The sequence below is a fragment of the Pseudoliparis swirei genome, chromosome 18 (genome assembly GCF_029220125.1).
Source record: "Pseudoliparis swirei isolate HS2019 ecotype Mariana Trench chromosome 18, NWPU_hadal_v1, whole genome shotgun sequence".
Classification (NCBI taxonomy): Eukaryota; Metazoa; Chordata; class Actinopteri; order Perciformes; family Liparidae; genus Pseudoliparis; species Pseudoliparis swirei.
In genome coordinates this window covers 13,263,694-13,276,399 of record NC_079405.1, presented here as the reverse complement: position 1 = coordinate 13,276,399, position 12,706 = coordinate 13,263,694, and the positions used below count along the sequence as shown (strand labels likewise).

General features: G+C 41.8%; 1 protein-coding gene across 3 annotated transcripts in view; it reads right to left on the bottom strand.

The window, feature by feature from the left end:
• kcnab2a (potassium voltage-gated channel subfamily A regulatory beta subunit 2a) overlaps window positions 1-12,706 on the bottom strand; it is a 44,969-nt gene that overhangs the window by 16,663 nt on the left and 15,600 nt on the right. The window contains exon 1 of one of the 3 annotated variants that reach the window (XM_056437176.1): window positions 7,454-7,936. The exons of the other annotated variants lie outside the window; for them this stretch is intronic. Coding sequence (XP_056293151.1) covers window positions 7,454-7,665 — 212 coding nt within the window. The 5' untranslated portion in view covers window positions 7,666-7,936. Of the gene's footprint in view, window positions 1-7,453; window positions 7,937-12,706 lie in introns of those variants that run through there. 3 annotated transcript variants of the gene reach the window in all.

The following is a 12,706-nucleotide window of genomic DNA, read 5'->3' as shown; positions in this document are numbered from 1 at the left end:
CACACAGGTTCCATTTCACTTCAGCTTGACACAAAGAATCCTGCTTGTCTCTGTTAATCTTTGGCTGCCATTGATGGAAGCTGACTTGAAATAATGGAGGCTATTTTCTTTTAAGGTCAACAGGGACAGTCATATCAGAGGTCATGTGACCTTTCAGCCGTGTATTACTGATTGATTGGGTCGTCATCTCGGGAAGAAAAAACGTAAATATAAAAAAGAAAGCTGTGTTCTATTTATTCTTACTTATAGTTAGTGATATTCTAGCAATGTTAACTGCGTAATTCGCGAGTCAATATGGAATCCAAATAATACAGTGTGAGAGTACAGCGGGAAGGACTGGAGGCATTGTGTGTGTGTGGGAGAGGACTTAAAGTCAATGTCAGCGGACAGGACAGGACAGGGTGATGAATGAGGGAACAAGGTCACGGAGCCGTAAAAGGAACGTGTTGAGAGATATGTTCACCAAGCAGAACTATTAATACTACCTCTATCACGGCTTCAACTTCACAAAAACACACAGACCGAATGCCACTAGCTCGTGTTGGCTGCAGGTGGTTTCTTTCCTCCTCCATTCGTGTTTATGCAACATCCAATCCACTTTCAGGAAACAGCGGCGGTTGAGAATGTTGGATTAGAAACGTCCCGACTAGACAATAAGAGAGGAAAAGTGTGATCCTTTGCTTGGAGGAAAGTCGCTTGTACACATTAAAGCAACATTTCCCCCCCAAATTAAAATGTTACCATTATCTGCATCAGCTGAATGGTAACAAGCATGCACTATTCATCCAGTCATCTTCCTCTCACCTCACTGGAAGCATGATTGGTTGTGCACTTCATTCTGCCACAAGGCTTTATTTACTAGCTGCAGCTGGATGACCCTTTTATAAAACTCAAAACAGAGAAACTAAATTCTTGTTTCAGATCAAGCCCGAGATAGATTTGCGAGGGTGCAAGTTGTGACTGGAGAAGAATGAGTAAACCTGAGTTGAACTGTTCTGGGAAACCCTCCTATCCGTTTTCTTTCAAAGAATACGAAAAGAAAACAATTAGTTTAGCTCAGCATGAAGACCGGAATAGGAGGAAACAGCTAGTCTAGCTCTGTCAGAAATGAATCAATAATAAATACATTTGAAATGCCAGCACCTCCAAAGCGCCCTGATTAATACGTCATACCCTGATGTCTTACAGTCACAGACCCAATCAAGTAGCGAACGCGGGCGTCTACGTCATCGTTTCCGAACTTCTAAGTATAAACCGTCCAGATATGCGTATTGAAATGAATCACAGTCATGTGGACATGGCCGAGGATCTATTATCTTGTGAAGTTATCAAACGGACACTTCATGATCTGAATAAAGCTATGACTGCAAAAAGTGTTTCAACTGGTAAATTATGGAGGGCAAAACAGATGTAAATCTTTACAAAATCAAACATACAATACAATTGTGTCTTGCCATTGGAAAATTCACATTTAGTGTCAGCCATGATTGCCTTTAAGTTTAGTCAGGCGAGGTCATTATAGTCAAAACTAAAGTACGTGTGTTGTTACAGACAAACAGGCAGGTCTTCAGCCAAATACCAGAAACACATGGGGCCAATGACTTCAGGTTGGTTAGGACACTTTTTCGCACAACATTGCATTCTATATGTCAGTATCACATGTTGAGTGATTACTTCCAGGCTAAATATCATCAATCAAACAATCCCTCTTTCAGTTCACTGCTCAACTATTGTGTTGTACTGGAGAATACTCATTTTCATTTCACTGGGACTTTAAAGATGGTTGTCAATGACGGTTTATTTCTTTTTTACTTGGGCATAAACAGATTGTCGGTTCAGAGGGTTTTCCTGATGCTGCATTTGTTTTACTTCTTACTCGGGTGTTTACAAAGGCTCTAGTCAGGGATAAATCAGACAGTGCCCACAGGGCTGGACAATCTTCTGCTTTACGCTCAAGAGGAACGAGGGAGAAACTTACTCGAACCCCGGGGCTCCCTTGTCTTAGCAATGGTTCTAATACGGTATTTGTGATGTCACACTGAGCTGTGCTCCAACATCTTGACATGCTTTTAAATTGACCATCGTAGTCAAAGTGCAGGAATATATTCATTGACAATCTCAACAAATCCAATATTTGATGAAAAACACATATATAGAAGGTAAACAAATGGTAACAAACTAAATGAACGTATTGCAGCAAAGGCAGCAAACAAAATTACAGGAAGCTGCAACAATTTGTCTATTAATGTATAAGTTGTATTGTCAGAAAATAATCAGCACATTCAATAATCTATTCATTGTTTGTTTTTTGTGTTGGAGTTAAAATTCTCTGGTATTAGCATTTTATTTTATTTCAATAGTTTTTAGTTTCCTTAATCTTATGATTCTGATTGTGGATTTTGGACCGTTGGTAAAACAAGACATTTCAAGATGTCCCCGTGGGCTTTGGAGAACCGTGATGGACATTTTTTAATCATAAGATAGAAATATTTATATAAAAAGGTTCAAACTGAACCAACTAGCTTCAATTAGCTTGGAAGAGATCACCTTGCTGATGAAAAGGAGATTGCGTTGGCAACTGTATTGATTTAGAGCAAACTGCTTTGTGCCGACTGCTGAAAAGAAATTCTGTTGATGTTAACTCTTCATAATGAGCACGACTCAGCACGATGCTGCAGGCTGCATGGGATGTTCCCCTGCTGGCCTGTTCTTACTCTGTGAAGCTCAAACTCTGGCCCCCCGTCGACTTGTGCTACATTATTTCCTCAATCGCACATTACATAACATGCAGTTAAAGCGCTTCTCATGCAGAAATAAATGCTGAACACAAATCTCGCTGGCAAAACCAGTCTGTTGATTTGGTGCTCATTTGTAAATCTAAACCCATCCCCGTAATTTAGGCAGAATAAAGGCCTAGGGTGGCAGCGTTATGAATATACTAATCCCACACACAACATTCAAAACATATAACTGTGGACATGTACCGGACTTTGGACTAAATCATTAAGTTAAATATAATTCCTGCCCACATATATTATAAAAACAGTATAAACTGACTGACTGTAATTCAGATGGTGAGTGATTAAAGGGCTAGAGTCTGCTTAGCAATCCACAAAATAAATAATAAATATAGGCTAATTTTAGAGCATTTAAGAAAATACCATGCAGAGAGAAATGAGTGGTGCTAACACCCACACCCACACGCACACACACACTAATTAAAGTCCATCAGTGAGGCAAAGAAGGAACAGCTGTCTCAATTTTCTCCTTCAACGTAACGCAAGTGTGTCGGTCACATGACGGCATGCTTATAGGCACATAAGCAAATATTCCACAACAACCCCTCCCATCTCACTCGCTTTATTATACTCCACCATGGACAGATCATACAGAGGAGCGCAAACCTCCATCCATAAATGAAGCATCCCACCGCTTGGCACCGTTCCCCTCTGCACGCCCAGAGCAAACAGATGGTGCGTGTTGTGTGCTCATTGAAGACGTCGTGGCCACTGTGGGCCTGAGATCTGTGCTGTGGATGAGTCTTATATTAACATCAGAGTGGCTCCTGTATGTGTGTTCCGGTCAACTAGCACGATGCATTTATGATTCATATTTTAAGGGAAGAGCCCTCAGAATGCAGGAAAACGTCCCAGCATGCACCCACACTCATGACGCCCATAATCTCACACCCACAGCATTTGTCACGCAAAGCCTGAGCGACGCATGCTTTTGCATTTGTGTAACAAAACTCTAGGGATAAAGATGATGCTCAGGACAAAAACGTTATGATAATTTACTACAAGCAATTTGATTTATTTTCTGCAATTGCAGCTAATAATACAATGATGAGACATTAAACCTGAATACTAAACATTAATAAGCAGATGTTTCATTTGTAAATCTTTGACATTCTACTCCCATTTCTGACTGTATTAACTCAGCCATCTGTTACATGAAGATACTTCAAGTGCACTAGATGAAAACAGAACTGGTGCGACTGGCTTTTTTAAGGTCTTATCGCTGTAATTTATGATGATACATCACAGCTTCACACAACACAGTGGTGGGATTTAAATGTCATCCGCTTACACAACACTGCCAGTAACTATTTACGGTCGCTGTGATTCACTGTCAATGTTACAACCAAAAGTGGACATCAAGACATACGAGGAATCCCGCTGACAGTCTGGGCTCAGGCCGCTTACTCGTAGATTTACACCAGGAGAGTCAGCTCTGATTTACATGGCCACAGCAGGAACTGATACGGAGTGCAACACAGCAGAAATGTGGAGCTCATACAAAATGTGAGAAAGAACAATAGCATGCGTTGACAAAAAAATAATCCTCCCAAAGCACAAATGATATCCAGAGCGGTTTAAAATGTTAAAAAAGAAAACGGCGAAAATGGCAGTCCTACCAAAAAGTGATTCGACTTCAAACGTATTGACCTCAGCATCACTCCTCAGCCTAAGCAAATAAAAGTGTCCCCTTTATAAGTTTACTCATTCCCTCAAGACCCTTCCTGGGTTTGGACTGTGCAAAGCAGGGGCTTTATGGGGTTGACTCCCTACCTGCACTGCCTTTCCAATCTCTCAAATATTCTACCATTCCCTGAGTAAGACTACTTTACATAATCATAAGTCAAGCTTGATGAGTTTAACCGGTCATATCATCGGTGCCACATTAACCAATTGCTCAGTCTGTGGCGAGGCAGTCGACTACAGCTAAGATCTTTACTTTGACCTTGTGGGGGCGGTCACTTCCTACCTAACCTGCATCCTTGCCCATGGATGAAGACTGACAGACTTGATTCAAGATTTCAAGGAAATGAAGAGGACCGTATGCAAATGAGCTGATGTGAATTTCACATAGGAAATCTTGGAACGTTTTGCTGGGGGGGATAAGCTTCAACTGTATTCTTCTGTGGAACAGTTATTAAACCACTAACCTCCTCAACTGGAAAAATGGCAAAACTCAAAACTAAATTCAACAGAGAACAAATTCTTGCACTCAAGGATGGAAAGATAAATGTTAGCCTTGTTAGAGGGCTTGCAAGATTAAACTCCGAGGCATGTTTGAAAGATACACAGTGACATGAGCACAGATCACTCCAGCCTACTGTACTTCCTCTTGGGCATCGTGCCTCCACCAGCATTAACCTTAGCACTCTCCCTTTCTTTCACTCCCTACTTCCTTCCCTTTCAGTCGCATCTTTACAAAAGCACAAAACACAATGTCGTAGCCTCGGTGCGTGCATCTCCGAGCCGCACGCTGCATTCAGCCCTACATTACCTTCAGTTTACATCAGATGCAACTCTGGTTCACAAACAGAGAGCCCGTCATGTACTTGGACTTCACTGGGGAAGCGAAGAACACAAACAGCCGCTGGCCTTACAAGCGAAAAATGATTTAACTCATTCAATATCATTAGCCTCAATATTGACAGCGAGCCAACATGGCGAGGCTGCCGCGAGCAAATCAGACACAAAGGATTGTTACATCACATCTGACAACACCACTGAGGATGGGTAATGCGCTTCCTCAAATGAACGCCCAATCTTCATTACACAGTCAACGTAGCACTAATATTCTACCCCCCACAAAGCTGATTCGGCTTTAAAATGATCATCACCACCTTTCAGGGTTTTTTTCTTTTAGGAGTTTTTGGACATGGAAACATACCATTTCAATAATAATAGTTGTATCAGAAATCAAGTTATCTACCACTTGAATGACAATCCTGTAAAGAGCAGACTACAAGTATACAACAGAAATGCCTGTCGAATATTTATACAATAAAAAGGTTAAAAACAAGACAAAAGCTCACAAGCTTCTGACGGAGACTCGATTGGCTTCTATATTGTGAGCTTCCTGCTGCAGTGATTCAAACAGAAAGAGATATTTACACGTCATATATACCATCACTCTCCAGTCAAGAAGTGTGTTCAGTGTTATCAAATTTCTATCATCAGAACTAGCAAAACCTTTTAGTAAAATGTCAGTACGCCTCTGTAACATCACGACTCAAACCAAGGTTAGAAACATGTAAGTTACAATATTAAAGAGTTTTTGATTAAGTTGCTTAAATAGAATAAATAGAGTAAGAATGGAAACTGGTTAAATTGGGATTTGTTACGTGGGGTCCATTTTGTTTGATAAAGAAGCTATTTGCTTTTCATGCACACTCCTTATTTAAGTGCAAGTCTTTATCCTCAATTGTGACATCTGCTGCAGTCTCTCTCTCTCCCATCATTTGCTTCTGTCTCTCTCTCTCCCATCATCTGCTGTCTCTCTCTCCATGGTGACTTTAGTGTCTTCACGCAGAGTTTTCACCTCTAGTAAAATAAGTCGTTTATCGATTCCGTTCGTCTCGGCGTAACATAAAGGTGTAGCTTAATGTTATGCAAAGGTTTTCTTTATTCTTTAAAAAGGGATTAACCCTCGAGCAAAATAACTACGGATGGATATCTCGCATAAAGGGACAGCTTGCTGCCGATCATAACGCACTGTACCGTACCACGCTGAGAAGCAGTCCAACGCTGCCTCCAGATTGTGTGTCCTCTGCTATTCAATTGTCATTCACTCTCTACTGTGAATTATAAGAGTTACCTCTCCTCTTTCAGCCCGTGTGTAAAAAATGCCAATTTGGAGTAATTCACCACACAAATGAATATTTGTATTTTTTCTTTGCCTTAATGTTAAATGTATGGGGTGTGGTAGAAACAGGTAAGTCTTCATGTCTCTTTGGGTTTCCGCTCACAAAAAAGCTCAATCATTTTCATTAAATAAAATGTGAAATGTGAAAGTGTAAATACCACAATAGAGCAGGAATCAGTAATCAACCAAATTAAAGGGGTGCGATACATATTCAGTGCAGCGTTATGTCAACATACAATGTTGTGGGCAAAAACTATGATTAAGCAACGTTTTTGTTTTCACAGCATGTCAGGGACTCTTTAATATGAAAGAAAGGGTTACTTCAAGAGCAACAACTGACTCAATACAATTTTGTGTCAATCATTTAAATATATATATATATAAATTCAAAATAATCAATACAAACTTATATTAGAATTAATCAAAAACTAAGGGATTATCAGTCAAATGTATGATAATAGTATTCTTGCACCCAATTAATCTAGAGAACATATACAATTTCCTCTTTACAGCAGATGCAGCTTACTGTACATCAATGGCCACAAGCTACATTTAATTTACATGCCAATGAGTTTAAGAGCTTAAGAACAAAGATCTTTAGTTAGTAATAGTTACTAATATTTGACAGGTGGGGTTTAGCAGTTTCGACAGGAAGGAGTAAAGTACAACAGCAAATTGGACAGATGGGCAGTGATCTGTGATGGAGCAAATTTGATGAAAGAAAATCTTCTTTAACTGCAGTTGAACTGAAACATGTTAGATAAGTCTCACGGTTTTATGGCCAAACATGCCCTACCTATACTTCATGCCAGTCATCATGCTTTGCTCGCTGGAGGTAGGCACACTCTGAACAGAGAGCTGTCCAAGACTGCGAGCCACCATTGCCACTGCTCTGAACTTGCTGCGGGTGCCTGTGTTGGGGCTGTTGGCATTCTGTCGGTTTAGCCGGTCTTCCGTGGTGCGGCTCACCCCCCCATGGTGGCCCGTGCACACCAATGACACCTGCATCCTGGCTTTTGGCTGTCCGTCCCAATAGAAGATAGTCTAAATAACTCCGAGGGATGTAATGTTTGAGGACCCAGAAGAGCGCGAGAAGGATCAGTCTGTATGAGCCACCTCCTCCAAATCCAGCCTCACACACCGTGCCTCCGTTAGAAATCACTGCCCAGTCGCTAGAGTGACTAATCTCACAATATTCAGGGGGAAAAAATGAGGAGCAGAAGGGTGGGAGGGCAGATCAGAATGGATTCAAACAGTGAAGGACCGCCGATCAGGTGAAGACAAAATCCTCAAAGGAAGTCCAAATACAAGCACAACAATGCAGCATCTCCGTCTCAGCTGCCGTGAGAATCAAATATGCAATCATTGCAGACTTCAGATACATAAGCTTTAAATCTTTTAAAAAACAGATTTCCAAAAAACTAAATCAAAGCAAGTCTGCAAGTTTTTCCTTGATTCCTCCGGGTGTCGTCCTCTCGCTTTATCGTTTAATCAGAGGCTCATCAGAGGCTGACGGGCAGATTTAGAGTCTTGCAATTTTCTTTGAAAGCTGAGCTCAGTGGTAGAGATAACACCTCTTGCCGCCAAGCTCTAAGAGTGGAAAAGCATAGATCCACACAAAGGGATGGAGAGAATTAAACACAAACACACAGTTCCAGGAGGTTTTCATCTCGCCTTCTGCGTCCGCCTCGACAGTTGTGCTGGCTGCTGGATATTCTGCTGAATACTACTGCACGTTAGCAAAAAGGGCAACCTCATATTCACTTGCCTGGTTTAAACTTACATCTGTATGGCTTGTGCCCAGCGTAAAGCTGCACGGTGCACACAGGCAAGAGATGGGAGGGGGAAGAGAGAGAGAGAGAGAGAGAGGGAATGTGGTGGGAGGGATATAAAGAAAAGCTATGAGGAGGAATAATCAGAGAGCTACAGCAGCGTGAGAGAGCAAGGCATTGAAATCTGCCTTGTTTACAGCAGCATTCTTAAGAAAAGGGTAGTGCATTTTCTTTTTTCTCTCTTTTTTTGGTCTGTCATATTAGCCCTGCAGTGCTAATATAGTTTATCTGTGTGAGAAGACAAAAGGTGGAAGCTGAATACTCACTGGTCAGGACTTTGCAATAGCCTCTGGCTCTGGGAAAGGGGGCTCTCACGTGGGTGTGTTCAACTGCCCATGAAATATGCATTATGTAACTTTATCTGTGTAAATACATGTTAAAGGCAGGGTTGTCCAATACTGAACTGGCACCCTGGGTTTGTCAATACTCTATAATTCCATGGGATTCCCAATTTTCTTTTTAAATAATTAAAATGGCAGAATAAAACACATGAATATTCCCGTATAACATCTGTTATTAATGGTAATTTGCTCCTCATCTAATAAACAATGAGAGCATTCTTAAGACATAATAATGGGTGGAGGTTGAAAGTAAACACCACAGTAATTGGAGTAAATGCAACAGTAGATGCAGATTGAAAGGACGGAAGATTAGACACACGCTCCCAGTAATATAATAGTGAAGCTTATCTGAGTGGACCAGCTAGTGTGCTAGGAAATAATTAAAAGAGATGCCATCAGGAGCAGACATGTATTGTAAAGCAGTCGAGGATGCAACCTCCATCACAGAAATCTAGCAAACAGGCGGTTGCTAACTGACAGCTCTATTCTTGGAGCCATGACCTTTGGTCTCCGAGACTTAAATAGAGCCCTGAGGGGAGAAGTGGTTTAATTCAACTAAAAACTGATTGAAATTGCACACTGTGTGAAGGGAGCAGAGAAGCCAAGCTCAAGACAGCTTTGCAAATACTCCCTCCTTTAATGAAGAGTGTGAGAGACTTGACAGGAATCCCCTGATTTAGCATTAATGTGACTGCATAGTCTCTGCAGTGGCAGCCGAGGCAGCGATATGGGCAGATCGATGAGCTCGTCACCTTTGCTGCGTTATGCCGTGCACACATTTGAAGCTGACGCCATTCGCTCTCCACTAATTTTGACAAAGCAGTTGAGCTGAAGCGCAGTCCGACATGGCGACCACAGGGTGCAGTCCATGCACTCACTGCGAGTGCTGTGGAAACGTGAGGCCGCGGCTCACCCGACTTTGCTCCAGGGCCCCCTGGAGTCGTGACTCGTGAAATAGAGAAGGTACTGAGAAGTGGGCGAGGCTCGGGACAGGAGCTCAGGCTGCACTGATAGTGTGTCAGATTTGTGATTCACGGAAAAAAATTAAATAAATAAGCTTGACAAAACTCCAGCCGCAGCTCGATATGGGAACACTTCCCCAACACCAGCATGCCTTATGGTAGTCGAGCAATGGGGTGACATAGAATACATTTATTAACAACTTTCATCCCACAGAATATCGTGAAGGCTTTAATACCTTGCCACAGCTTATCATGGATACTGAAACCATGTGACGACTGATTTCTTGTCTTTACTAAACAATATGAATCCTTTGTTGAACCTTATTTATCTGCATCTGAAAATTCACACATGTATTGACTGTTTGTGCAGTGTAATGTATAATATTCAATACAAGCATTTAATCATCTGACTGACTAGTAAGCCATCACCTAAATGAATCAATGAAACAGAAATGGTTGACTTATTGACACTGTTGCAACCCACATTGGAACAGTTTAACTATATAAACTGTACTTGTTTTAAATGACATGACACCAAATGCACCAAAGCATTGTAAATACCAGGAGCTATAAACTGTTACAAAAATGTGCCAGAGTGAGTAACAAATATGCTCAATCCAATATATCACGCCTGTCACACTGACTATGATTTAATAAAATTACAACAGGCACCTCTGCCAACTCTCTTCAGCATGCGTTTCATTCGCTTTTACTATGTTTAGAAAACTAAAAGGACCAAAAGACCAGATAAAGAGAAGAGGCGATCATTAGATGACTGACGCTCTTATCAATGCATGATGGCATGTACAGTTCCCTTAAAGAAATCACAATGTCAGCAGGTGTTGCTGAAAGCATGCCTGACTGACATTTTAATGGTCTACACCTTCTGCTGTTAAGTCAAGAGATGATTAGTGAAACAATTTATATTTCTTTTGTTATAAAACTGTGCCCTTGTTCCACATGTGCCCACTTATCAGAAATCATACAGCGCAGTCAAGCTATTGCTGAAGGGGAGGTCTTTCATCTGTGTGACATTCTAGCTCCATAAACTACCTCTCTGTTCATTGCATTATGGGAGTTTTCACTAACGTGACACGTCGCCTGCTGGGGATCTCGGGGTCAAGTCAATCTGAACAAATGCTTACACATATATTATCTCATTCAGCCTTTCCATGCACACTTTAATTAGGATTCTTTTCTTCACTCTAGTATTGAGCGATTACTGGCCTGAGCGATTAGCTGCTTTGTGCTCATCAGAGTCTGCAGAAGCACATTTGTAATGGACCTCTATACATCGTTAGTTACAAGATAAATCAGTCATAAAGGATGCTGAACTAAATATAACAAACTCTGTGCTTTACATAATGCCTCAGAGTGTTGCTGTTACATTTTTAATTAGTGACATTGTGTTCATGGTGCCCTCAGTTGGCCGATTTAACCCAACGCACGACTGTTCTTTTACGATAGTCATTTTTGTAGCAATGCAAAGGGACACAATTCAACAATACCTGAGGAACAAATCCCATTAGTGATCATTGTTAGCGCTCAGCTGGTTGTTCGATAGCCCTGCTGAGCAAATCTCAGTGTAAAGAAAAGAAATCCATCTCCTCCTATTATCACAATGTCCTCCCTTGAGTCGTGGCCTTGTCTCCTTGCCTTGATTAAGTGCCTAATTTAGTAGTTATCCCAAAATCTACTGAGCTGCTAAAACCCCTCTCAGACACTCGGCGTGTGTGCATGCAGTGTACTGATAGGGCCGGCCTAATGCGTTTCATTCAAAGTGCGGGGGAGGAAGAGCGGAGAGAAGCTGGAGACGCAGAGCTGAACACGTGTGTTTCTGCGATCACTACAGCCGAGTAACGTTCACCAACAACAGCTTTCTTTTTAAGGGGAGTACAGACGGAGAAGGAACTAATATTCAGATTCCAATTTCACTACGTAGCCCAACATCACAACACACAGCTGGAATAAAAACCTGTAGAAATGCATCTCACTTTCCGACATCCCTTATTAACAATACAAGAAAGGAAAGCTGCAGAAACACACGCACACTAAATAATTGGTTTCGTTACTTGAACCTTTCAGCCCTGATCGGGAAGAAGGGTTGCCGATCATCGCATAATGAAGCCACAGTAGTCCGTCCTGGCTGTACAGGAGGTTTTTTCTTGGACAGCTGACAGCCCACATACTGCAGCTGAGCAGCTTCAGGGGCAGAGAGGGAAAGACAACTCCTGTATTTTTATCTTCAGAACATTAGAAACTACTCTGACCAAGAAGGTATGGTTGGCCACCGTCATAAGCAGTGATCCTTCACCACAACGGCAGCATTAGCTCCTAGTCACTGGCTCTCTGAATCAATTCTACACGATAAGCCTAGACAAAACACAAAGAATGTCCTTCGCCACCTAAAAGGGGAAAAGGACAACCACATCTGATGTCTCCTGTGGCCACTAATTTGGTGTCGGGGGCATTCTGGGCACCTCCATCGAGCTGGGATTAGCACATGAACTGGCATCCAGGGTTGCTGCAGGGCGCTAGGCCTGAACTGTCCAAGCTAGTTGGCTTTATTATTGCAGAGATCCTGCAGAGACAATTAAACAGGAGAATTACATCTCAAGGCAAAGAGTCCTTCATGCGGGGTAAACCGAATAACCTGTTGTTTAACCGCTTCCTCCTTCTAGCGTAGCCTTCTTCTCTAGTACATCTCTGCTCGTTAACTTAGGACTGTGTATCCACAGGCAGCAGGCCAGGAAAATGTACTGTGTGACAGTGATTGTTAGTGCACTGTTTACCAAGCTGAGAATGACCACAGTTGTATCATGTGTAACTGTTGGCCAGCTGTCTAATGGAAGTTAAAAGTTCCACTGATGGTTTTATTGAACAATGTTAGAGAGGATTTGAGTAACAAAGTGTA